Here is a 26792-nt window from a genome sequence, read left to right as displayed (position 1 = left end):
TTCTGACAAAACAAATGAGGCTTGATTGAAGCTCACCCACGGTCAAAGAATGGGTAGGCCTGGAACTTGAACCTGGGCCCATCTAGCTAAAGGGCCCACACTCTTATTTACTTATTTATTTATTTATTGCCTTTTTAGGGCCACATCCATGGCATATGGAGGTTCCCAGGCTAGGGGTTGTGTCAGAGCTGTAGCCACCAGCCTATACCACAGCCACAGCAATGCCAGAGTAAAGGCCCCATACATTTAATCACGAGCAACAACTTCTGTTTGAGCTGTATCCATGTGACCCTTATCTTATGATCCGATTGTCTAGAAACATGGCCTGATTGTGTGTACGGGTGTAGGTCCCTGTGGATGGGCGTCTCTCCCCATGTGTGTGCCATGAAAGGCCCCAGCCAGTTAAGAAAGCAGGTAACAGCAGTAATGGATCTGGATCACAGCTCCAGAGAGCAAGTGAAGAGCCAAGGGATAGCCCAAGTGCAGGAAGGAGAGCTGGGCTCCTAGAAGGATCTTCTCCATCCCAACCACTCCCTTCGGGGATCATGTGCAAGGGGATGGAGGAGGAGAGGCTAAAGGTGCTGCGAGCTACTCAGAGAGAGAAGCTGGAGTCAAAGAGGGTGGGCAGGGGCCACTGATGGGAGAGGGAGGGGAGAAGATCAAGAAATCCTGGCAGAGATGGAGGAGAGGACTCGGGTCGCAGGTTCCTGAGTGGAGGAGGGATGAGCTCAGCTAGAAGAGGGGGAGGAGGAAATAAGAATGGGGATGGGAAGAGACAGCTGGGGAGGGGGCGGGTAGAGAGAGCAGAAAGGAAGGGAGACATATGGGATCCCCTTCCCCCACACCCAACTGCTTCTCCCATTTATTTTGTCCCTTAGAGGACCTACGACAGTGGCTGCTGAGGTAACTGCTCCCAGCCCAATGCCTCTGCTCTGCCCAGAGCCCCTGCCCACTCTCTCCATAGGCTGCTGAACCCAAGGGCTGGGTTACCATGGCAACTGTGAGCCCTTAGGATAACCAGGGCCAGGCCTGACGGGTCCCTATGCTCCTGGGCTTCTGTGCAGTAGAGGTGGGAGGGGGAGGCTCCATCTGGCCCAGTCCCTGCTCCCCCCTCATTTTCACTGGGCCTTCAGAACAGAGATGCTCCACTCAGCCCAGGTGGAGGCTCTTCAGTCTCTCTCTCTCTCTCTCTCTCTCTCTCTCTCTCTCTCTCTCTCTCTCTCTCTCTCTCTCACACACACACACACACACACACACACACACACACACACACAGCACGCATGCCTGGAGCAAGGATAAAGAACAAACACTTCTTAAATTGCAAGAACATCTAGCCAATAGCATAGAGTTCTGCCTGGGCTTCAAGTTTAATTCACAAAAGCTGAATTCTCTCAGCTCCTTGTCAGGCTGGGGAAAGTCTCACCTCAGCCCTCACAGAGGCAGAAGGGATCAAGGGCACCCTACGCAGGTTTGGAGGCCAAGGCAGCATAGAGGGAGCAACAGAGGACCAGTGCATGGGCTCATCCACGGCCTAGGCTTCAGTCAGGAAGCTGGAGCAGGACAGGAAGTCCCTGTGGTGAGGCTGAACTGGGGGCTTCTCAGGAGACCACTGGGGCTTCCACACTAAGGAGATGCCAGAACTGGAAAGGTGTCAGAAGTCATCCAAACCAAAGGAGGATTAGATGAGGTCATTGAAACCCAGGTAGCAAGTGATTTCCTCAGGGTGACAGAGGTATCCCGTGGCAGAGCTGAGACTAGCACCCAGGTTTTCAGACTCCTGCCCAGGGTTCTCCTCCAGTCCACACCAACCACCCCCAGAGCTCCTCAGGCCTTTGCAGTTCTGGGCTGCGGAGGCCACTAGGTTGGATAGGAGAAAAGCCTCTCGAGTGGAGTTCGTGGTCTGGCTTGGTATTGGGAATTGCAATCCTGAAAATGCAGTAGTCCTAAAACGGGGAGGTTGTAAGCCTTGGAATGAAAACATAGCTTCATTGCTAATTAAAACCTTAATGCACTACAGGTTGAAAATCTTGAATTAAAATCTAAACCGAGCGGGGAGCTGCACCACACCCTCACCTCCCAGTTGCTGTGCATCATGCGCTCCCCCTACCCCAACCTACATACACACACACACACACACACACACAGTGCCTGATTGACTGGAGGGTCTGACTCCTGGAGATTCCGGTGTCCTGGCCAAGTGGAGTGGGATAGAAGGCGGAGGGTTTCCGTGCACCTCCTGAGTGTGGGAACGGGTCCCCTCTCTCAGAAAATGACCGGCATCTAACCTCAGAGCATGCCTGGAGGGTCCAGGAAGTTTGGGGATATTTGTGTTGCATCCAAAGAAGTGTCTGGCACCAGAAGGCGCTCAGTAACCGTCTAGTGAATGGCACAGCCACCTCCCGAGTGGTGCCCGCCGCCCGCCCACCGACTCCACCATTCCGCGGCCAGAGGCGCGGAGGAAGAAGTGGGCGTGGCCTCCGGCCCCGGGCCGCTCGGGGCCAGCCGGTCACAGCGAGCCTTGTAGAGGTCGCGCTCTCTGGCCAAGCGGGCCACTTCGGCCCGCAGCGCGTCCAGCTGGGCGGCCAGGCGGGCGCGCTCGGCCTCCAGCCCGCGCCGCTGCTGCAGCCGCTTGGAGCGACAGGCCTGCGCGTACCCGCGGTTCTTCAGCGTGCGGCGCCTCTGCTTCAGCCGCAGCGCCTCGTCGCGCCCGCAGCCCCGCAGCTGCCGGTTTAGCTCCCGCACAGACATCGACACCAGCGCCGCGTCCGAAAACCGCTCGGCCAGCTGCAGAGGACCGGGCAGGGCTGGGGTCAGCGGCAACTCCACGTTAGGGTGGCGGCGCAGCTGGCCCTGCCCCGCCCTCAGGAAGGCTCCATCCCCGGCTCCCACCTTTACATGAACGCTCGCATTCCCCACCCACCCCCACAATCTACTCCACACTCTAGAACCCGCCCCCTGTCCCAACACACCCTCCGCTGCCCCCAACCCCCGCCACGAGTCCTCGACCCCTTTGGGTGGGTCCCTAGTCTCCCACCCACGGTCAAGCGAGCCATTCGCGCGCCTGAACCCCGCGCCACCCCTGTGCGGTCCTCAGCCTCTGACTGCACCCGCGTGTGTGTCCAGTGGGCCCGCGGCCAGCCAGACCCTGCCCTTCCAACACACCTCGTTCCTGTCCTGAAGGCCTCAACCCTGTGACCCTCAAAGGATTTGGATTACATCTTAATGCCCTCAACTCCCCCATCTGTGTCTATAATTAATAGGATGAGTCCCAATCCTTCCTGAGAAGGTTGGGGCCTGGGGAGGCACGAAGTCTTGAAAAGGCCAGCTTCCTTGCGGTTCCCACAGTCTCAACTCCATTCCAGGCACTAACCTTTCCCTGGTTTCCTCAAAGGGACTATCTATTTACCTCCCCTTAATCAACTGCTTCTGACGCCCTTTAATTCTCAGTTCTCCCCTTTGGGTCCTGTTCTAACCTTAGGGTCACCCTCTTCCTCCCAGTTCAACCTACTCATTTCTCTCCATTTGGGAAAAAAGGAGGGGCCAGAACATGTTTTTCTCTGATTTCTTTCAAGGGCCCTTCTTCCCTTCTCCTGTCCTTTGTCCCTTTCCCAGTCCATCACCCTTTGGCAGTGACCATTCTTCCTCTCTCTCAGGTTGGCCTCCTCCCTCACGCTGCCCCCACCCCCTCAGCCCAGCTCACAGACCAGCTCACTGACAACTCACCTGGGCATGCTGGGCTCCTGTCTCCTCTGGACTTCCTGGGTAGTAGGCATGGGGCCCCTCAACAGGAACTGGGCCCTGACACTGCAGCAGCTCTGCCGCCTCCTCAGGACTTAGCCCCAGTGCCTCCCCAGCCCCCAGCTGCTGTTGCAGGGTGGCCAGCCAGTACAGCTCCTCCAGGCCTGGCCGGGGGCCCTCAGTAGCTCCCACCGTGCCTGGCTCACTGAAGGTGGGTGAAGGAGGCACTGAGCTGTAGGGTGTGGAGCCCAGTGAGGCTGTGGGGGGGCCAGATTGCCCCTCAGAGGGTTCCCGCTTTACCTCAAACTTCATCAAGTCAAAGTCATTGACATATTCCATGGCCAGGGGACTGGGAGGCAGTGCCATTCTGGGGTTGGATTGGGAGGGGGTGTACCTGCAAAAAAGAGGATAGGTTTGGAGCACCTGCAGGCTGCCTATCAGCCTCCTTCACCAAATCCCACTTCCCCCAAAGCCCATGTGCCCTGGAGACAGAGTTCTGCAAAGCTGAGGTGGCAACGCAGCCTGTTTCCTGCATAGTCACCTCCGGGCTGAGAGACAGCTTCTCAGGTGGCAGGGGCTCCTGCCAGAGGGCAAGCACCTGAATGAGGAAGAGGATAAGCCAGCCTCTGGCCCACTAGTGCCTCTGGGATCTATGAAAAAGAAGAATATGGCAGCACTCCCAGCTCTAGTACTGGGACATGCTGAGCGGCTCTGTCATCTCGAGAGGCATCATTCCATTTCCAAGCAATTAAAAAGTGTTGCTTAATTAACTGTGACAGAGTATGTGTGTATTTTAAAGCAATGGGAAGGCACATATGCTGTGGCCTTTGATATATAGTGATAACATGCTGTTATGACTCTTTTTCTCAGAACACCCAGGCTAATGCCTATGCATGCATAGAAGACCCTCCATGCCCATTCATTGTATGGATTAATCAATGAATCCCTTTTCTAGGAGCAAGAGACTTTCCATGGGAAAAGGAAAGGTCCCAGAATCAGTTCTAGAAAGATCAGGACAGAGCGTTGACCATCTTTCCTCAAAGTCAATCTCTCCAAGGGGAACCAACGAAGGCTTGTTTTCCTCCTTCTGTGGAGGACCTGCCACGTCAAGTGTGAACTTGAGAAGATCACCTTCCCCCTTCTGACCCCAGTTTCCCCTTCTGTTCAATGATGATAATTAGACTATAACATGTTCCAAAGAGTGTTCTGTGAAACATGGCGTCTGAAAAAGAGCCAAGAAGGGGGTCTGTGCTCAGATCATTTTGAGAAATGCTCCCGCGCCCCACCCTTGCAGGTTCACAAAGCACAGCAGCAGGGTAATCTGAGAAGTCCTTCAGTAAACCATCTATTCAGCTTCAGTAGTAGAGGGCCCCAAACTTATGTCACCCAGGAACTCTCCTCCCTGCTATCAACCCCAGAGCATGTGCCCACCTGAGACACCTCTGGCTAAGTGACCTCAGAGGTCCTTCCTAGCCTGGACGTCCCCAGCTCTAGCCCAACACCCAGTTCCAACAGCCCAGGACAGGACAGGTCAGGCAGGGAAGGCTTATCCTTGAGGCTTAGAATTTGGCTCCGTATTGATGCCCCAAACCTAGGTTGCCCACTTTGCAACCACATCTCAGGCCCCAGGCCCTGCCCAGAGGTGGGAGAAAGGACATGTCTTCTATCTCTTCCTGTCCCAGGGAAGGGGTGTTACCCTATCTATTGAGCCCCTTACCCTTGGGAAGACAGAGGGGATGGGAACAAAAACACAGATTGGGAGTTCCTGTCGTGGTGCAGCAGAAACAAATCCAACTAGGAACCATGAGGTTGTGGGTTCGATCCCTGGCCTCACTCAGTGGGTTAAGGATCCGACGTTGCCATGAGCTGCAGTGTAGATCATAGATGCGGCTCAGATCTGGCATTGCTGTGGTTGTGGCATAGGCCAGTGGCTACAGCTCCGATTCAGCCCCTAGTCTGGGAACATCCATATGCCATGGGTATGGCCCTAAAAAAGACCAAAAAAGACAAAAAGCATAAAACAAACACAGATTGAAGGAACTGATCTTTGACAAGGAGGAGAAGGTGAGACACAGAGAGAGGTGTCCAGAAAGAACTGGATGAAGAGATAAGTGAGAAGGGCTGCTTATCTTCCTGATGTGATAGCAGTGAAGCCAGTCAGGGTGGGAGCAGAGCAGGGGACAGAAGTGTGAAGATTCCTGAAAAGAGACAACAGAAAGCTGACAGCAGGTGTGGAAGGGTGGTGGTGGGGGCTCTAGGCGAGAGGCTGGGCATCCAGGTAGACTTCAGACATACTCACTTTAGGGGTGGCAGAGAGGACTGGTCAGTGTCAGAGCCAGGCAGGCACAGCTTCCCCAGAGACTGGAGGCCCCATTGAGCAGAGCCTGATGCCTCGGTGCTCAGAACAAGGGGCTGTGGGCACAGAGCCCACTAGGTACTCTTAAAGGGCCAGCTCTCTGAGGTCATCTGTGGTTCTCAGGCCTCCAGCCAATGAGGCGAAGGGATCATTTGCATATCTCATGGGCCTGGGGGTTGGGAAGGATAAGAGGAGAGGACAAATATGCCGTTCTCAAGGAAGGGAAGGGGGCATCTTGCCCACCAAAGTTCCTCACTGTTCTCAGTTCCCCAGGACTGACAGCAGCATCGGCCCCTACCTGCACCCTCATGAGGACACAACCTTCAGCCCTTGGCGACTGAAACCCTGGGGCTGGAAAAGAGGCCCAGACAAGCTCCTGGCACCCTTACCCTCCAAGGCTCTGCGGTGCATTGTGGGTGTTTGGGGGGGTGGCAGTACAAGCCCTCCCAGGCTCACTCTCACCGGGCCTGTTGGGTCTGTTTCCTGTTTTCAGGAACCCCAACATTCCCCCCCCCTATATCTGGCCTCAGGCATCTCTCAGGTATCCCATCAGAAAGACAAGCAAGCCTCCCCACTGTGAATCTCTGTGATTCAGCCACCCAATTCACAGCCACTCCTGCTGACCCAGCCCCAGGACAAGTGGGCCAGCGGGGGAGGGGGAGATAAGAACCCCTGGTCCTTCCTTCCAGGCCGCCTCAGGCCACTGAAATCCAGTCACTACCAATTCATCTGAGACACTTTTGTAATTGCCCTCATCTGCCCTCTGCTTCCCCTCACCTTTTCCTTGTGTGTGTGTGTCTCTCTCTTCCTCTCTCACTCGTCCTGCTTCCCAGATGGCTGGGGGGTGACCTACATTTTCAGCCTAATCCCCTAACACCTCTTAGAGCTATCATCCCCAAGTAGAAGTTGGAACAGGGATACTGGGAATTAGCCAAGGAGATGTTTAAACCTGTCTGAAGCTGTTTAAATAAGGTCTGTACTAGAATAGGGCTCCAGGAGTTAAAGGCTATTTCCTACCTTCTAAAGACACCCAAACACCCCCACGGGGTTGATAGCCCCTTTTTCCCAGCCCAGACAGAGACCTGGATATCATCAATTATAAAAATTGGAGTTCCCGTCGTGGCGCAGTGGTTAACGAATCCGACTAGGAACCATGAGGTTGCGGGTTCGATCCCTGCCTTTGCTCAGTGGGTTAACGATCCGGCGTTGCCATGAGCTGTGGTGTAGGTTGCAGACGCGGCTTGGATCCCGCGTTGCTGTGGCTCTGGCGTAGGCCGGTGGCTACAGCTCCGATTCAACCCCTCGCCTGAGAACCTCCATATGCCGCGGGAGCGGCCCAAGAAATAGCAACAATAACAACAACAACAACAACAAAAAAGACAAAAGACAAAAAAAAAAAAAATAAATAACCTGGTCCCAGCCTTAGGTGTTCAGTGAAGAGCTGGTAGATTCAGATGATCTAAGACAGTGGTTCTCAAACTGGAGTCCCCAGCAGCATCACCTGGGAACTTGCTAGAAATGCAAATTTTCTGGCTTCATCTCCAACCTACTGAGTAGTCACTTTGGGGATGGGAGCCAAGAAAATCTATGTTTTAATAAGCCCTCCAAACTTCTGGTGAACACTGAAGCTTGCTAACCCGTAGGCTACAGAGGGCCTACAGTCAACTCTGCTTCCTTAGGGGTGTGTGGGGGGGGCAGGGGTACGGAGAGCATACATATGGTTCTCTCCTATCATACTCTCTACACACATACAAGAAGACCTACACCAGAGGACATCTCTCTTCCCACACTTGGCCTCCAATTTTTTTTTTTTTTTTGGTCTTTTTGTCTTTTAGGGCCACACCAGCAGCATATGGAGGTTCCCAGGCTAGGGGTCTAATCGAAGCTGTAGCCACTGGCCTACACCAGAGCCACAGCAACACAGGATCTGAGGAAACTACACCACAGTTCATGCCAATGCTGGATCCTTAACCCACTGAGCAAGGCCAGGGATCGAACCCACAACCTCAGGGTTCCTAGTCGGATTCGTTTCTGCTGAGCCACGACGGGAACTCCTTGGCCTCCATTTTGTAGGGCAGAGTCCATTGTCATCATTCAAATGGAAGGGCTTCTGGGTGTGATTGCCTGAACCTAGTGCTGTTTTCATAGAAAATCCAAAAACCCAAGGCCTGGGAACAAGGCCACAAAATGGGAATGGGGACCAGAAACGGAGACCAGAAATCCCACGCATGTGCCCATGGAATGTGGTTCTAAGGTAAATACCCAGGAAAGAGACCCCAGAATTTCCCTGGCGAAGAAGGAATAGCGAGGGTTGACCACGGCCCCTTTTGCAGGCCTGGTTGGGTCCAGCCAGACACTTGCCCCCAGCAGCTGTCAGATCTGCGCTGATCCTCTTGTTTACTGGAGCGCTCAGAGGAGAGGTGGGCGGCCTAAGCTGCTAACGGGCTAAAGGAGTCAGACTAAACAAGCTCAGGCGACTTGGGCCGCTCGGGGCTCAGACCAGGCACCACTGACCAGGGAAAGGAGTCTTGGGCCTGAGGGGTGGGCCAGGGGAAAGGACCCCAAGGACACAGAGAAGAGAGGCTGCAGTGTCAGCAGAGCCCCAGCAGGTGCTTCACGGGTTCTCTTGGCAGGAGGGGAGATGCATGCTGAGACTGACTGGCTCAAGGACATCTGGGGACAGGGAGATGGGGATGAAAAAGATGAAGCCACATGGACTTTGGGAAGGACAGAACAAAGGAAGGCAAGAAGGCAAGAAGTCAAGAAGACTTAGTTAAGGAGGCAGGAGATGTAGGCCTGGGAGAAAGGGCAGAACTAGTCAGGGGCTCCCCAGGGACCATGGAGACCAGAAATCCCACGCATATGCCCATGGAATGTGGTTCTAAGGTGACAGAAGGATGCAGGTGAATGAAAGGGATGGGCAAAGGCCCATGGGGAACAAAAAGAGAGAGGAAGCCTTCTGGAGAGGGACCAAGAAGGGAGTAAGAGGAGTTCCCATCGTGGCTCAGTGGTTAACGAATCCGACTAGGAACCATGGGGTTGCGGGTTCAATCCCTGGCCTTGCTCAGTAGGTTAAGGATCCAGTGTTGCCGTGAGCTGTGGTGTAAGTCGCAGACGCGCAGACGCGGCTCAGATCCTGCGTTGCTGTGGCTCTGGCGTAGGCCGGCGGCTACAGCTCCGATTCAACTCCTAGCCTGGGAACTTCCATATGCCAGGGGTCCAGCCCTAAAAGGACAAAAAAAAAAAAAAAAAAAAAAAAGAAGGGAGTAAGAGGTTGATGGGAAGAGGGCGCTAGAAAAGAAAAGTGGTAGAGGAAGGGTCAGAGGAAAGTAAGACCGGGGGCCAAGAACTAGAAAAAGGAACAGACAGATGGATGGTCAGGCTATAGAGAAAGAACAGTGAACAAAAAACAAAAAGATAAAAGGATATGGACAGAGGGATGCAGGACCATAGGGAGAGAGGGCCAGGCAAGCAAAGGACCTGGAGAAATAGGATAGAGAACAAAGAGGAAAGAGGGAAGACCGAGTCAGTCATCCAGGATTCTTTCCCCATCCGCTCTGTCCTGCAGGTAGGGACAGCCCTGTAAGACCTGTTCTCATTCCTAGTGCTGGCTTCTGAAATCTCGATCTTCAGTAATGGATCCAAATCCTCAAACCTCTTCTTGGTCTACCGCATATATTCATTCACTTGACAACTACTTCTTAAGTACCTACTCTGCACCAGACACTGTGCTGGGTGCTAGGGACACCTCAGTAAATCAGACTGACTCCAGTCTTCATGGAGCTTATAGACTGATAAAACAGAGAAGGGTCAATTTATTGCCCTTAAGCCCAGGCAAGAGTGGCCCCTGTCCTGGCTCAGCGTTTTGGAAGGCTCCACTCTGTGTCCCTTGGAGCAAGGAGTCCTGGCCTCCTCTGCCCAATCCCAAACTCCTTCTGAACCACACTCCAGATACCTAGGAATTTCCTGTCCAAAGTGTCCCAAGCCCACTTCTAGGGCCCACATGGATCTCCTTCCTGGGTTTTCCCTCCCAAGGGGAGATCTCACTCATACACACATCCCTAGACCCAACAGGTGGCCAAGGGGTGGCTGTTTGCAGGAAGTTGTGGACAGAATTGGGGTGTGCAGGTAGGAGGGTCTACATGTATGCACATGAGAGCCCTTGCAGTAGAAGATGGTGTCAGCAGTGGGGGGAAAATGTGGACCCAAAGGCCAGTGGCTGAAAGCCGACTCTCCCCATACCACCACATTCTATTGTGGAATCCTCAAGAACAAAAAATAAAATCCAAATTTGGAGTTCCCGTTGTGGCCCAGTGAGTTTAGAACCCAAAAGAGTGTCCATTAAGATGCAGGTTCCATCCCTGGCCTCACTCATTGGATCAGGCGATGCCTCAAGCTGAGGCAGAGGTTGCAGATGTGGCTCAGATCCAATGTTACCACGGCTGTGGTGCAGGCCAGCAGCTGCAGCTCCAATTCAACCCCTAGCCCAGGAACTTCCATATGCCACTAGCGTGGCCTTTGAAAAAATAAATTAGAGAGTTCCCTTTGTGACTCAGCAGTTAACGAACCTGACTAGGATCCATGAGGACGCGGGTTTGATTCCTGGCCTCGCTCAGTGAGTTAAGGATCCAGTGTTGCCATGACCTGTGGTGTAGGTCACAGACACAGCTCAGATCCTGTGTGGCTGTGGCTGCAGCTGTGGCATAGGCCGACAGCTTCAGATCCAATTCGACCCCTAGCCTGGGAATTTCCATATGCCACAGGTGCAGCCCTAAAAATAATAATCATAATTAAATAATCAATTTAATTAAAGCCAAATTTGAACTGAAATTTGAACCAAATTCCAGACCATTATGTATATATTTGTCAAGGTAGAATAGAACATTTTATTTAAAGTTTGTTAGCTTGAGTCATACATTTAAAATATTTAAGCACAAGGTTTGTGAGCCTCTATTTGTACTCTTGACCCAGGGCCTTCATATGTTAGGAATGGGACTACATAAAAACAAACCATTATAATGTAATGGATGCTAACGCAGGAGAAGTGCATGGGCCATGAGACTTTATTTCATGAGACCTAATCTAATGTGAGGGCAGAGGAGAAGGTGGTGATAGGGCTGAGTAGGCACAGGTGGTCGTGGAAGTCCCAATAGGGGATCATAGATAAAGAGGGAAACCTGGGGGATGTTGGGAGACCACTGTAAGTTCAGGAAAACTATCAAAATAAGGCAGGCTTGCTTGACAAGTGGAGATGTGAGAATTGCCTCCAGTCATTGGGTGGGGGATGGGATGAGGCCTGCTTTCAAATTCAGACCAAGGGCAGAGTTTGAAGAGCGCCCTTCAGCTGATTTGAATACACACCTTACTCAATACTAAGGAGGAGCTACTACTCCCAGAAAGGAAGAGGCGGGCCTTTCCAAATCCCCATGTCCCTTGGATGATAAAACTGTGGTCCACCAGGTCCTGGGCAGAGCTTCCTTTTCTTCCCCGCTTGCATCTCTTACAAGCATCCTATCCTAATAAATCTGTTTCTCACGTATCACTTTGTCTCTCACCAAATTCCTCTGCACGGAGGCATAAAGGACCTGAGCCTTGGTGAGTCCAGACACAGGGTGAGTAACTCAAATTTAAAACCATGGGTTTTGAGTTCCTGTTGTGGCTCAGTGGTTAACGAATCCGAATAGGAACAATGAGGTTACGGGTTTGATCCCTGGCCTTGCTCAGTCGGTTAATGATCCGGCGTTGCCGTGAGCTGTGGTATAGGTTGCAGACGCGGCTCAGATCCCTCATTGCTGTGGCTGTGGCATAAGCTGGTGGCTACAGCTCCAATTAGACCCCTAGCCTGGGAACCTCCATATGCCATGGGAGCGGCCCTAGAAAAGGCAAAAAGACAAAAAATTAAAAAAAAAAAAAAAACGTGGGTTTAAATCCCCATCTGGTTTTAGGTTGGGTTCAAGTTCCAGCAGGCAGGTTCAAGTCCCAATCTGGGCTTTGGCTGGGTTCAAGTCCCAGTTTGGGTTCTGGCTAGGTTCAGGCCACTAGTGCTGTCAGTTTCAGTGCCACTGTGGGGACAGCTTGCCTAAGGAAGTCACATTAAACTGAGACTGGTCGGGGGAATAAGAAGCAACGGTGCCTGGAAGTGTGGAGAACATGGAGATTCCAAGCTGCGGGAATAATACATGCAAAGGCTCTGAGCAGGGAAGAGGTAGACACATTAATGAAACTGAAAACACTAATGTAGCCAGAGAGCAGCGACTAAGGAAAGGGGGAAGAATGACGGCAGGTGAGGGCTAGGGTGGAGAAGTCAAGCAGGGGCCAGATCCTACAGAGCCTTGTAGGCCAAGTTTAGTGTGTGGGCTCTACCCCAAGAGCTGTGAGAAGCTACTAAATATTTTTCAGCAGGGATGTGGAATGATCAGATTGAGTTAGAAAAGATCACTTTGGGAGTTCCCGTTGTTGCTCAGCACTAATGAACCTGACTAGTATCCATGAGGATGAGAGTTCAATCCCTGGCCTCTCTCAGCAGGTTAAGGAACTGGCATTGCTGTGAGCTGTGGTGTAGGTCACAGACACTGCTCAGATCTGGCATGGCTGTGGCTGTGGCTGGCAGATGCCACTCTGATTTGACCCCTAGCCTGGGAACTTCCATATGCCATGGGTGTGGCCCTAAAAAGACAAAAGAAAGAAAGGATGAAAGGAAGGAGACGAAAGGATGGAAGGAAGAAGGAGAAGGAAAGAAGGAGGGAGGGAGAAGGAAGGAAGGAAGGAGAGGGGAGGGAGGAAGAAGAAGGGAGGGAGGAAGGAGAGGAAGGAAGGTCACTTTGGATCTAGTGTGGAAGAAGGTCAAAATGGAATCAGAGTCAAATTAGGGGGTTAATGCAGTATACAAGTTGAGAAGGGGGAATATCTTTAGTCGGAAACAAACTCCGAGATGGAAACTTGCATATAGGTGGTTTGTTGGGGGGCAAGGGGGAGAGTTAAAGTCAGTGAGAGAATCAGGACTGGATAAAGAGAAGAGTTGAGCACTACAACTAAACAGAGGCTCCTCCGGCTGACCCCACAGGAGCTCCAGAGCTGGGATGGACCTTCAGAGTGCCCCAAATTGAGGCCAGGGGGCCAGGCCTTTGGACCTCTGCATCAACCAGACATTGAATCCAAGATGCCCCAGGAAAGAGGGACTGCATTTGGCAAGACAGCTCCCTTCAGCCAAAGGGAGTGCTCAGGGAAATGCTCAGCCGTGAGCCAAGAGCAGCCAACACTCAGCAGCTGGGACGAGCATCTGATCCTGAAGGTGGATCTGGGCAGCACTCCACAGCATCCACAGCATCCACAGCATCCACAGCAGAGGGTCTGCGAGCAGGCCAAGGCCAAGGCCCAGAGGGCCCTGGGGAAGAGAAAATGCAGACCAAGGCAAGACTGGTCACACCCTGCCCCCTGGTGGTGTGCTGCAGGATCACAGACGAGATGATGACCTTCAGTAGAATGACAATGATGCCACCAATATGCACATTTTTAGGCCCAGAGGGTGACTAAAGAGGCAGCCGTTTGCAGTGGAGGAGGTACAGACAGAGTTTGGATATAGGGACTGAAGGGAAGTGTCCCAAATACTTACACATGAGGTCGAGTGCCTGGGTGGAAAAGATGAAGACCAGCAGCAAGCCCAAGGCTGGCAGCCAGCTCTTCTCGTCCCATTATGTTCCAGCAGAGAACTCTAAAAAGTCTGAGAATCAGGATTGTTTCTGCTGTAAATGGCAAAAAGCCACTTAAAATTAGCTTGAGGAAGAGAAATTTATGGAGTTCCCTGGTAGCCTAGGGGTTAAGGATTAGGCATTATCACTGCTGTGGCATTGGGTTCAATCCCTTGCCCTGGAACTTCTGCATGCTGCAGGCACAGCCAAAAAAAAAAAAAAAAAAAAAAAAAAAAGGTGAGGGCGGGGAGAGGGAGGGAGAGAGAAGAAAAAATTTATTGGCTCCTAAACCTGGAATCAGGAATTTCATGATCTCCATCCCTTTGCCTGCTTCCTCTAGGCTTCCTTCCTTCTCAGGCAGGTTTCTGCTTTGCAGGGCCAAGCTGACATCCAGCAGCATCAGGCTTTGGTTCCACCAGCCCAGCAACCCCAGCAGAAAGAGAGCTCATTTTGAAAGCGGACAGAAGAAGCCCCAGAGAGGGACCTAATGCCCATCCGTGAACATTCCCAATGGCTGTGGCCAGAGCTCAGAACACATGAATTGGCCAAGCTGAGAGCTCACCCCCAAGAGACCCCCATGACCACACAGGCCCAGGAGGTGGTCCCCCAAAGGAACATCAAGATGTTATTATCAGAAAGGGAGAGTGGATGCTGGGCAGATGCTTACCATTGCCACGTTGAATTTGAGGTGCTATGGCATTTAGGGTCTCAAGTTGAAGAGAGATGTCTGGATGGAGACATAACTTGAGAAATCACCAGAGGGAGTTCTGGTCGTGTCGCAGTGGAAACAAATCTGACTAGGAACGATGAGGTTGCAGGTTCGATCCCTGGCCTCTCTCAGTGAGTCAAAGATTCAGCGTTGTCATGAGCTGTGGTGTAGGTCAAAGACGCGGCTCAGATCTGGTGTTGCTGTGGCTGTGTTGTAGGCCGGCAGCTGTAGCTCCAGTTAGACCCCTAGCCTGGGAACTTCCATGTGCTGCAGGTGCAGCTCTAAAAAGACAAAAAGACAAAAAAAAAAAAAAAAAGACGAAAGAAGGAAAAAAGAAATCACCAGAGGACTTCATTGTGGTGGCTGGGTGGGACAGATGCATTATCCAGGGGAATGTGGAGAGAATGACCAGGGCAGAAGCCAATGAAGAGATTCCAAGGTGGAGAGATACCACCACTTCATGGTTGGGCAGAAAGGAGCCCTAATCATGGGGAGAAGGAACAAAGATGTGGGAGTTGGGGACTGAGGAAACCTTAACGTTAGGGCCCTGGGCAACAGAAGAATCTGGGCTCCCAGTGCCCAGGCCCGAGGAAGAAGGGGGAATGGTAATGCCCAGCCCCCAGCTTTTAGACTTCCAACCCCCCATGGGTTCTGGCCTCTGGTATCGCCCCTTGTTCCTAGTTTACTCGCCACCCAATGTCTCCCTGTCGCTATCTCTCGGGAGCAAGAGTCCTCAAAGTTACATCATGTGCAGGGGGCGGGACTTCGGGGGAGAGGACCCAATTCTCCAATGGGAGACAAGGGTTTGGGGGCTAGGATGCAGGAGGTGGGGCTGTGGCTGGGAGGACCTGGGGCTAGAGCCCCGGGCGGAGAAAGGGTCGCGTTGGCCTGGGCAGGGTCCCGCCCCTGCGCCCGCCCCGCTCGTTTTTAAGCACCTCCCGCCCAGTCTGTGCTCCTGCTCACTGCGCCCGCGCTCGCCTCCTTCCCCGCCTTCCACATTTCCCCGGCTCTTCGGTTTTCGCGGCCACCCCGCAGCCGTCGCCCAGGTGCCATGGCCGCTATGTACCGCCCCGGCCTGCGGTGAGTGACCCCCCGGCCCCCCAGTCCGGGGCCGACCCGCACCTTCCGCTGCGCTCGCCCCCTCGGGGCTGCCAGTTGTGCTCATCTGCTCACCCGCCGCGTCTGGTTTCCCGTCCCCGGAGGAGGCGGGCAGGGGGCAAGTGTGTCTGGATTCCCGGCCTCTCGGGGTCGTGTGTCTCGCTGGAGATCGCGGCAACCTGAACCGCTCTGGGTCGCTCCTCGGTTTCCGTCGCCTCCTCCCTCTAGTCCCTGGCCACACCGTCTCTATCTGCCCCTCTCAGAACTTCCTTTCCCCTCCTCACTGGGCCGTCTCCGTGTCTCCTCCTTTGCTTTACAGATGTAACTCTTGTGCCCCGGGTTGGGCGAGGAGCACTAGGGCACTGGGGACAAGGGTGCATGAGCCCCTGGGGATTGAGCTCCCTGAGAAAGGTAGAAGGTAAACAGCCACTCCCCCCCCCCCACCCCCGTACTGGATCCTGGCCGACTGGAACCTGGCGGAAAGCCCAGCAGCCAGAGGGACCTGGGGGGCGCCAGGGCCCCTGGGTGGAGGAGGGGGCCAAGTTGCTTTCATTCTTACAGGGCTGGCTTCCTGCCCTGCCCAGGATGAGCCCCTAGGCCCCACTTGCCTGCCCTCTCCCCCTTTTCACAGCTTCCTGTCTTTCCCTCCCTTCTCAGTTTAGTCCCAGGGTCTGAGCAGACCCCCTCTCCCTCCCACAGCTGGTTCCACTTGGCCAACCCTTGTGGGTGGTCTCTGGAGCAGAGGAAGAGGAGAAGGTCCCCCTCAGGGGACTGGAGGAGAGTGGGGGAGCCAGCCTCCCCCTGGAGGGAGGTTTTCCCCAACACTGTGCCTTTAGAATTAAGGCTCTGGGAGAACTTCTCTCTGAGGTGGAGGAGACTCAGGTCCCAGGAGCCTTGCTCGTCTGGCCCTGGGGCCACATTGAGATTCCACGCTGCCCTGCTCAATGGAGGCCACCCCAGCTCCCACATCCATGGTCTGAGGCTCACTCCCTCTGAATTGGAGCATCCTGCAGTCTGATGTTCTACCCCGTCACCACCATCCAAAGCTCTCTAGGCATGTGTTCTCCAGCAGAGAGCCAAGGGAGCAACAAGGTCATGTGATCCTGGGCGTGTGGGGCACAGTGTCTGGTGGGCGAGGCCCTGGCATCAGAGGAGGGCAACTTCCCTCTCTTGGCCTTTGCTCTCTGGGTCACTCGTCCCTGGGTCCAGGCCAATCAGAGCACACATTACTTTTCCCTCTCCTAGGGGGTGTGAAGGAATAGACTACAGGGACCCTGGAAATTGGGGCATGGACCCCAGCTAGTGACATTCCCCAACAGTCAGTCTTCCACACAGTTCAAATGGCAACATTGTATGCAATCTTTGTTGGCCCAGATGGGCACCTGCAGATCTAATGCTTGGAACCCCAACATGGGGTCATCCACACTCTAGGAAACCTGGGACTCCACTGTGTCAAAGTCCAGGTCCTCTGCTTGAGGCTTTCACAGTCTTACAGCAGGCACATTGGAAGAAAAGAATAAAAACAGCTGACTTTTGGAGTTCTCTTGTAGTGCAGCAGGTTAAGGATCTGGCGTTGTCACTGCAGCAGCTTGGGTCACTGCTGTGGCACGAGTTCGATCCCTGGCCTGGGAACTTCCACATGCCATGGGCATGGCCAAAAAAAAAAAAAAAAAAAAAAAGACAGCTGCCTTTTTAACTTATAAAAACTATACTTGAAAATGAAAAGAACAGACTTGAAAGCTTCAAACACCAGACACATGAAGCTGTCACCTGGGCACAATTTATTGACGTTTGAGCCATAGAAACCTGCTCATTTCCAAGCACTGGCCAGACATAGTAAAACCTGGGCATGGGCTAAGCCTACAGTATCTTCAGCTTGTCTATACATGCACTTCCACACAGCCAGCCATGTGCCTTTATGCTCATTTTGTGACACCTGTCCCTTGCTAAGCAGGAGACACCCTCACTCAACCTCATAAAGGCCATCCCCCCCACCTATTCTGACCTCTTAATGGTGCCAGCACCCAGGCCTTTAGCACACCCCCAGCAGCCCAGCTGTCTGTCCCCTTGACTTGCCCATCTTCCATGAGAACACCTGGCCCATTACCTCTCTGTTTCTTCTACAGGCTTAGCTGGCATGGGCTGAGCTCCTGGGGATGGTCATCACGGCGCAGCATCCAGGCCCTGCGAGTACTCAATGGAGATCTGGGCCAGCTGCCTGCTGGGGTTCGAGACTTTGTGGAGCGCAGCGCCCGCCTCTGCCAACCAGAGGGCATCCACATCTGTGATGGGACTGAGGCAGAGAACACTGCCACCCTGGCTCTGCTGGAACAGCAGGGCCTCATCCGAAAGCTCCCCAAGTACAACAACTGGTAAGCTCGGAGCCCAGCTACCTGCGAGATTGGGGCGGCTGCGTGGACTGACGCCACTTTGGGTTTACTAAGACAAAATCAAGTTTAAATAGATTATCCCAATGGAATGAGAAAGAAGTGGAGCTTTAGGGGAGACAATCAGGAACTACTGGATTGGTCTGCATTTTTTTGCTAAATGAAAACCATAGAAATAAAAGCTTTTGCCTTTTTTTTTTTTTTTTTTTTTTTTTTTAACTCACAAGTTCAGGAGTTCCCGTCGTAGCTTAGTGGTTAATGAATCCGACTAGGAACCATGACGTTGCAGGTTTGATCCCTGGCCTCGCTCATTGGGTTTAGGGTCCAGCATTGCCATGAGCTGTGGCATAGATCGCAGATGTGGCTCAGATCCTGAGTTGCTATGGCTGTGGTGTAGGCCGGCGGCTACAGCTCCAATTAGACCCCTAGCCTGGGAACCTCCATATGCCGTGGGTGTGGCCCTAGAAAAGACAAAATTTAAATAAATAAATAAATAAATAAATAAACTAACTCACAAGTTCAGGGAGTTTTTGCCAGGGCAGAGGATTCTAGAGGGCCAAAACAAAACCCTTAGATGGGACAAAATCTGCAAGATGCAACTGAGATGCAAATGGATGGGGGAAAAATAAGGCCAACAGAAGACCTAGAGTCAAGGTTGGACTTGAAAGAGTGGGTCTGGGAATGAAGGGGATCTGCTGGCCACTGTCTTCTTCATATCTGCTCTCCCCCAGCTGGCTGGCCCGCACAGACCCCAAGGATGTGGCACGAGTAGAAAGCAAGACGGTGATTGTAACTCCTTCTCAACGGGACACGGTGCCCCTCCCAGCTGGTGGGGCCCGTGGGCAGCTGGGCAACTGGATGTCCCCAGCTGAGTTCCAGCAAGCTGTGGATGAGAGGTTTCCAGGCTGCATGCAGGGTAACCAGGGCAGGGACCCAGAGGCAGGGGCACCGAAAGTGTGAACAGGTTGGAGCCCTTCATCCACGTGCCGTTTTCCTCCACAGGCCGAACCATGTATGTGCTTCCATTCAGCATGGGTCCTGTGGGCTCCCCACTGTCCCGCATCGGAGTGCAGCTCACGGACTCAGCCTATGTGGTGGCTAGTATGCGGATTATGACCCGACTGGGGAAACCTGTGCTTCAGGCCCTGGGAGATGGCGACTTCGTCAAGTGTCTACACTCCGTGGGCCAACCTCTGACTGGGCAAGGTAAGCACTTGCTCTGCCCAGGGGAAGACACAGGCCTGTGTGCCCTCAGAGGGGACCCCTAATCCTACCCATATTATTGGTGAGACACCTAATCCCCAAGATCTAGGGCAGCAGCCTGGGCTGGGGGTGAGGCTGCGTTGGCAGAGCAGCTTATGCAAGATTGAGAAGAACTGGAATTCCTGTCGTGGCTCAGTGGTAAGGAACCTGACTAGAATCCATGAGGACGTGAGTTCGATCCCCGACCTCGCTCATTGGGTTAAGGATCTGGCGTTGCTGTCTCTATGGTATTGGCCGGCAGCTATAGCTCCGATTTGACCCCTAGCCTGGAAACATCTTTATGCTGCATGTGAGGCCCTAAAAAAAAAAAAAAAGTTGAGAAGAATCACCTATACACTTCCAAGAATAGGGGTGTGGGAGCTAATGGATATCATGAGGTGGGAGCTTCAGCCACCTACTGGCATTGCCACTGCTCCCAAGTGTCTCTCCTGCCAACTCCTGATCCCTCCGGCCCCCTGACACCCCAGTACCTGATGCCCCTGCCAGCAGCCCCCATCAACCCATTGTCCCCAGGGGAGCCGGTGAGCCAGTGGCCATGCAACCCAGAGAAAACCCTGATTGGCCACGTGCCCGACCAGCGGGAGATCGTCTCTTTCGGCAGCGGCTATGGTGGCAACTCCCTGCTGGGCAAGAAGTGCTTTGCCCTTCGCATCGCCTCTCGGCTGGCCCGGGATGAGGGCTGGCTGGCGGAGCACATGCTGGTGAGGGCCTGGTGAGGATCTGGGCAGCTTCTGGGGGCAGGGCAGGGGCAGGGCCTGGCCAGTCAGCCTCAGCCTCGTCTCTCCACTGTGAGGTGCCAGACTGGTGGCCAGGGACTCTGCCCAAATGCCTGAAGCTTTGGCCTGAGGCTGTGAATATCGGGGGGCTTCCCCTTGCCACCACCCAGGCCATATGGCAAAGCAGTGCACCTGTTCAGTGAATAAACATTGGCCCTCCCTGTTGACCCCTAGTTGTCCTTCCCATGTAGACCATGCCTGACCTCTGGTGACCTCCTTGTTCCCTCTCTCCCCATCTCACAGATCCTGGGTATCACCAACCCCGCGGGGAAGAAGCGCTATGTGGCAGCTGCCTTCCCCAGTGCCTGTGGCAAGACGAACCTGGCCATGATGCGGCCAGCACTGCCAGGCTGGAAAGTGGAGTGTGTGGGGGATGACATCGCCTGGATGAGGTTTGACAGTGATGGTGAGAGGCCTGGAATCACACTCTGGGTCCTGGTTTTTACCAGAGCATAGGGGTCCCCTTCCTTCATGGCTTAAGCTAAACTTTCTCAGTAAGAACCTGTTCCAGAACAATCACCCCAACCCATACCTCCTGGAAGCCTAGCCACCCTGAAGTCACAAAGCCTTTCCCCCTGAGATCTAGGGGTTAGCTTAAGGCAGGAAGGGCAGAGCAGGACCTTTCACAGCCAAAGCTCTCAACTCTGCCTCATTATTCCTTCCCTTCTTTCACTTCTCCTGACAGGTCAACTCCGGGCCATCAACCCTGAGAATGGCTTCTTTGGGGTGGCCCCTGGCACCTCTGCCACCACCAATCCCAATGCCATGGCCACAATCCAGAGTAACACTCTTTTCACCAATGTGGCTGAGACGAGCGATGGCGGCGTGTACTGGGAAGGCATTGATCAGCCTCTTCCCCCTGGCGTCACCGTGACCTCCTGGCTGGGCAAACCCTGGAAACCCGGTATGTGAGGTGGGGAGGTCATGACACAGCCGCCAGGGCTCAGTACCTTGGTGATATGAAAGCCTTCTCCACAACTGCAGCCATCTTCCAGGACCTCCGGGAGGCACAGGGAGCTATGACTGTTCACAGTTTCTAAGCCTAGGCAAGATCTCTGTTCAAGTCCTAGCACCACCAAGGTATTGGCTTTGTGACCTGGCTGAGTTGCTTAAACCTTCTGAGCTTCAGTTGCCCCATCAGTCCAGTGGGGATAGTTATTATAGTACCTGTCTCATAAGGTGGTGGAGGATTAAATTAAATAATGCAAGCAGAGGCTTCAGCACACTGCCGAATACATGGTAAATTCTTAATAAATATCAGCTGGAATCGAAGGGCTATCTTGGAAACTATTGCAGAAGGAATTGGGCTCAAAGCACAAACCATAAGTTTGACCCATTAGGCAGAAGGAAGCCTGCCCCTGCCCCTGCCACTCCCTGCCCCTGCCCCCGACATTCCCCAGTATGATAATCATTGTCTAAATGTCAGTATTGGAGTTCTCGTCGTAGCTCAGCATAACCCGACTAGTATCCATAAGGAATGCGGGTTCAATCCCTGGCCTCACTCAGTGGGTTGGGAATCCAGAGTTGCTGTGAACTGTGGTGTAGGTCGCAGATGAGGCTCTGATCCCACCTTACTGTGGCTGTGATGCAGGCCGGCAGCTGTCACTCCAGTTCAACCCCTAGCCCCTGGGAATCTCCATATGCCGAGGGTGCGGCCCTAAAAAAAGACCAGAAAAAAAAAAAAAAAAAAAAAAGACCAAAATAAAATTAAAAATAAAGGTCAGTATTGGAGTTTCCTAGTGGCTCAGCAGGTTAAAGATCTAGCATTGTCACTGCTGTGGCTCTGGTTACTGCTATGGCACCAGTGCAGTCCCTGGCCCAGGAACTTCCACATGCCATGGACATGGCCAAAAAAGAAAGTCAATATTATTACCCTTGGAGTTCCCGTCGTGGCGCAGTGCTTAACGAATCCGACTAGGAACCATGAGGTGGCGGGTTCGGTCCCTGCCCTTGCTCAGTGGGTTGACAATCCGGCGTTGCCATGAGCTGTGGTGCAGGTTGCAGACGCGGCTCGGATCCCGTGTTGCTGTGGCTCTGGTGTAGGCTGGTGGCTACGGCTCCGATTAGACCCCTAGCCTGGGAATCTCCATATGCCGCAGGAGCGGCCCAAGAAATAGCAAAAAGACCAAAAAAAAAAAAAAAAATTATTACCCTTCCCCTGCCTGTCCAACACTTATACCCTGATTTTTCTTCCAAAAGACATCAGACCAGCTCTTTAGCCTCTCCCAGAAACTAGTGTCTCAACCCTGTCATTACCCCCTAGTGCCTTGGGGCTCTGCCCCCTCCACCTGCCCTGTACTGTGGACCTTCAGCTTTCAGTGGCCTTTGGCATTCAGGGCTCCCAGACCTAGGAGCGGGAGCAAGGAAAAGCCTGGCAGGGGAGGGTGGCCTGTGGTCACTGAAGCCTACATTCAAGTTTTCCAGGCTGGCCTAACAGTCACCTTCCTCATCTAATCACCCTTCATTTTCTATAACACCACCATTAAGCCCTCCTAGGCCTCCCCACCCAACTGAGAAATCCAAGAAATTTTCACATTTCCCCACAGGCTAGTTCCCCAACCCTTTCATCATCTCTAGATTCAGGGGTGTAACTAGGGTGTGTTGTGCCCAGCTTCAATTCCCAGAATAATACCTTGTGCTGGGTCCTGAATTGGGGGCTGATGAAAGTGCAAGAGAGAAGAATAAAGGATGGTGGGTTTTTTTTTCCCCCTCTAGGGCTGCTCCCGCGGCATATGGAGATTCCCAGGCTAGGAGTCTAATCAGAGCTGTAGCTGCCAGCCTACACCACAGCCACAGCAATATGGGATCCGAGCCACATCTGCAGCCTACACCACAGTTCACAGCAACACCAGATCCTTAACCCACTGAGTGAGGCCAAGGATTGAACCCTCAACCTTAAGGTTCCTAGTTGGATTCATTAACCACTGAGCCACGACAGGAATTCCAACGATGGCTCTTATATGAGTAGAGGCAGGAGCAGGGGCCAGAAGGGGGCAGGGAGCACTGATTGTATGACTCCTTTGCCTGCCAGGTCCAACCAGCAATCTCTGGCAGAGAAAGCACTGTCCATTCAAGGGCCCGCATGATGGTGCTTTTTTTTTTTTGCCTTTTTTTTAGGGCTGCACCTGCGGCATATGGAGGTTCCCAGGCTAGGGCTGAAATGGAGCTACAACTGCTGGTCACAGCCACAGCAATGGGGGATCCAAGCCGCCTCTGCAACCTATACCACAGCTCACAGCATGCTGGATCTCCAACCCACTGAGTGAGACCAGGAATGAATACCAGTCAGATTCGTTTCCACTGCGCCACAATGGGAACTCCTGATGGTGCTTTATACATATGCCACTGACTCAGTCCCAGCTGCTCTCCAGGGTACCTGAAGGGGCCACATGACCTGGGCTCCTTGAGTTACGCCTGCCCAGCTGATGTCCTCCTCTGAGTTCTTCAAGCCCTGTCACTCCATCAGAGTCTGAGCAGACTCAGGGAAATCACCTAAATCTGCCAGCTTTAAAATCAATCCCTGTTTGCATTTTGATAGCTCAGGAGATTTTTTCTTCCCCCATTTGCTGATGGAAAGTCAATTGTCTGAAATACTGACCTGACAGTCTCAGTTTTTGCTTTAGGTGTATTTATTTAAATAATAATCCCATAGGAGTTCCCGTCGTGGGGCAGTGGTTAACGAATCTGACTAGGAACCATGAGGTTGCAGGTTCGATCCCTGGCCTTGCTCAGTGGGTTAAGGATCCGGCTTTGCCATGAGCTGCGGTGTAGGTCACAGATGCAGCTCAGATCCCGCATTGCTGTGGCTGTGGTGTAGGCCAGCAGCTACAGCTCCAATTAGACCCCTAGAAGTGGCCCTAGAAAAGGCAAAAGGACAAAATAATAATAATAATAATAATAATCCCATAAATTACAGAAATTGAAGAAACACTGTAAATCAACTATACTTTAATTAAAAAATTAACAGTCATCCCATATATTAAAAGAGATTCTGGAAGAGAATTCTATTAACCCTATACCAATATGTAATGCCATTCCCTTGAGCACTGGTCAGTGCCAAGTGGCTGTAGCTTGGCATCAACATTAGTGTCCTGCTAGATCCCAGCCCCTCTCCCACTCTTCCCACTGTTCAGTTAACAGCACCATTAAAAACAACCCGATCTTTGGGGGAGATGTCCTGGCTCCCTTCTCCCTGCTCCCTACCAACCTCCAGCCTGAGGTTGCAGGGAGCTAATGAGGCAAAAAGAAATTGTGCAAGAGTGCCTGCAAATGTTTGTGTGTGTTGGGCTGGATGTGCCCTTGAACCTGATATTTGTATTTCCTCTACCAGGTGACAAGGAGCCCTGTGCACATCCTAACTCTCGCTTCTGTGCCCCGGCTCGCCAGTGCCCCATCATGGACCCAGCCTGGGAGGCCCCTGAGGGTGTCCCCATTGATGCCATCATCTTTGGAGGCCGCAGACCCAAAGGTAAACATGCCTTCTGGGTTAAGGCTTAAGCTCTCTATCAGGACGCACATCCCTCTTGTACTTGAAGCTCAGAAAACCTCAGCCTGGATGGCCAACTACACCTGTCTGCCTCTAGAGCACCCCTCCACCCCACCCCCGTGCAAAATGGGGTGGGCGGGGTGGGGGTGGGGAGAGGCACGCGGTTTGAAAGTGAGCAGCTGAGGTCCTAGGGGAGAGAGTAGGAGTCAAGATCACCAGAAGGGGTGGAGTGACGATGCAAAGATGAGGGCTGCCTTTGACTGTGTGCACTCATGTCCCAGGAGTCCCCCTGGTATATGAGGCCTTCAGCTGGCGCCATGGGGTGTTTGTGGGCAGTGCCATGCGCTCAGAGTCTACTGCTGCAGCCGAACACAAAGGTGAGTGCCCTCCCTGCCCCTCCTGTGTGCCTTCGTTGCCTCTTCTCTCCCTTCCTAACCCAGCCCTTCCGCCCACTCTTTCCCTCCTGTATCTTTTGCCATTCCCTTCCCCTCACCCTGCCTCGAGAATAATCCGGAATTGCCAACATTTCACAACTTCCTCTGGCTGGAGGCAGGGTGACCTTCCTTCTCTCCAGTGAGGAGGAAAGTGCCTTACCCTCCTGCTTCCCTCCCCAGGGAAGGTCATCATGCATGACCCATTTGCCATGCGGCCCTTCTTCGGCTACAACTTTGGGCGCTACCTGGAACACTGGCTGAGCATGGAGGGGCGCAAGGGGGCCCGGCTGCCCCGCATCTTCCATGTCAACTGGTTCCGTCGCGACGAGGCGGGCCACTTCCTGTGGCCAGGCTTTGGAGAGAACGCGCGGGTGCTAGACTGGATCTGTCGGCGGCTCGAGCAGGAGGACAGTGCCCGAGAGACGCCCATTGGGCTGGTGCCGAAGGAAGGTGCCTTGGATCTCAGGGGCCTGGGAGCCATAGACACCACCCAGCTGTTCTCGATCCCCAAGGACTTCTGGGAACAGGAGGTTCGTGACATTCGGAGCTACCTGACAGAGCAGGTCAACCAGGATCTGCCCAAGGAGGTGTTGGCTGAGCTGGAGGCCCTGGAGGGACGCGTGCGCAGAATGTGACCTGAGGCTCCAGGGTAGCAAGTGAGCACAGCACCACCACCCCTCCAGCCCCTCCTCTCCCCCCGCCCCCCCGCCCCCAGGAATAAGCAAGCCACCAGGCTTGCAGAAAATATGAGCATTATGACATAACCATTATATTCTAGGTGCCATGAGACCAGGCCACAGACCTTCCCCCATATGGTATCCAATAATAAGAAATGCTCATTTATTTTATACAACATTTGTGCTGTTTTCATTTCCTGTCTGTCTTCATAGGCTTCCTTCTAACACCGATTTCACAATCTTCTTCCAACCCTTCCAAGCAGTGCAGTCCAGCCTGGCACAGTCTGGTGGTATAAGGATGTCTCTCACGGGCAGCTCCACCACTGGCCCATACAAGTACGAATTGCTGGGAGAAGGTAGTATCTACTTGTGTCCTGAGGTCTTAAAAACTTGGGGCCTCTGTGATGCTCCGTATAGCCTCCTAAAATTCCTAATCTCCCATCAGAGATGCAGAAGTCTCTATTTTATTTATTTATTTATTTATTTTTGTCTTTTTGCCTTTTCTAGGGCTGCTCCCACAGCATACAGAGGTTCCCAGGCTAGGGGTCTAATCAGAGCTGTAGCCACCAGCCTATGCCATAGCCACAGCAACGTGGATCCGAGCTGGGTCTATGATCTACACCACATACACACACACACACAGCTCAGGGCATCGCTGGATCCTTAACCCACTGAGCCAGGCCAGGGATTGAACCCACAACCTCATGGTTCCTAGTCAGATTCATGAACCACGGGAACTCCAGAAGCCTCTATTTTAAAATAAAACACTGTGGTGTAGGTTGCAGATGCGGCTTGGATCCCACGTTGCTGTGGCTCTGGCGTAGGTCGGCGGCTACAGCTCCGATTCAACCCCTAGCCTGGGAACCTCCATATGCGGCCCTAGAAAAGGCAAAAAGACAAAAAATAAATAAAATAAAATAATAAAATAAAGTAAAATAAAATAAAATGAAATGAAATGAAACACACAGTTACAGAAAACCATACAAAAAAAGAATAGCTTAATCAACTAAGACAAAGCGAACACCTTTGAAAACATTACCCAGAGAGAGAAACAGAACTTTGACGGACACCAAAAGCCACCCCCACCCCTTGGCCGTGTTTTTCATCTTCATAGCCTCCTTCCTGGTATAAATGGACACTATGGTTCATGATAATCACATCCTTGGCTGGTTGTTTGTTT

General features: G+C 52.9%; 2 protein-coding genes across 12 annotated transcripts; one reads left to right on the top strand and one right to left on the bottom strand.

Annotated features, from left to right (window-relative positions):
* Positions 1 to 1313: 1313 nt before the first annotated feature.
* Positions 1314 to 16002, bottom strand: NRL (neural retina leucine zipper). Of its 11 annotated transcripts, XM_084969124.1 has the most exons (6): positions 15665 to 15790; positions 14450 to 14651; positions 7505 to 7654; positions 6038 to 6263; positions 3724 to 4132; positions 1314 to 2784 (listed from the first exon to the last, which is right to left on the bottom strand). In XM_084969124.1, exons 5-6 carry the CDS (start codon positions 4102 to 4104, stop codon positions 2377 to 2379), a joined length of 789 nt encoding a protein of 262 aa, XP_084825250.1. In that variant the 5' UTR covers positions 4105 to 4132; positions 6038 to 6263; positions 7505 to 7654; positions 14450 to 14651; positions 15665 to 15790; the 3' UTR covers positions 1314 to 2376. The 11 variants fall into 11 exon arrangements, with proteins under 11 accessions (XP_084825250.1, XP_084825245.1, XP_084825249.1 ...); XM_084969119.1 differs by lacking the exons at positions 6038 to 6263; positions 7505 to 7654 and adding an exon at positions 13707 to 13836 and having other exon boundaries at positions 14450 to 14772; positions 15665 to 16002; XM_084969123.1 differs by lacking the exons at positions 6038 to 6263; positions 14450 to 14651 and adding an exon at positions 13707 to 13836 and having other exon boundaries at positions 7505 to 7606; positions 15614 to 15984.
* Positions 15368 to 25788, top strand: PCK2 (phosphoenolpyruvate carboxykinase 2, mitochondrial). The gene is made up of 10 exons (NM_001161753.1): positions 15368 to 15571; positions 17716 to 17961; positions 18708 to 18892; positions 18979 to 19182; positions 19753 to 19940; positions 20259 to 20421; positions 20701 to 20919; positions 24346 to 24483; positions 24783 to 24878; positions 25116 to 25788. The coding sequence occupies exons 1-10, from the start codon at positions 15543 to 15545 to the stop codon at positions 25568 to 25570; spliced, it is 1923 nt and encodes a 640-aa protein (NP_001155225.1). The 5' UTR covers positions 15368 to 15542; the 3' UTR covers positions 25571 to 25788.
* Positions 25789 to 26792: the final 1004 nt, after the last annotated feature.

The sequence above is a fragment of the Sus scrofa genome, chromosome 7, assembly GCF_054392235.1.
Source record: "Sus scrofa isolate SSC_HxYL_T2T_F1_AM1 chromosome 7, Sscrofa_HxYL_maternal_Yorkshire_Landrace_v2.0, whole genome shotgun sequence".
Taxonomy (NCBI): Eukaryota; Metazoa; Chordata; class Mammalia; order Artiodactyla; family Suidae; genus Sus; species Sus scrofa.
Note: the sequence above shows the minus strand (reverse complement) of the source record. Positions and strands in the feature narration are given on the sequence as shown.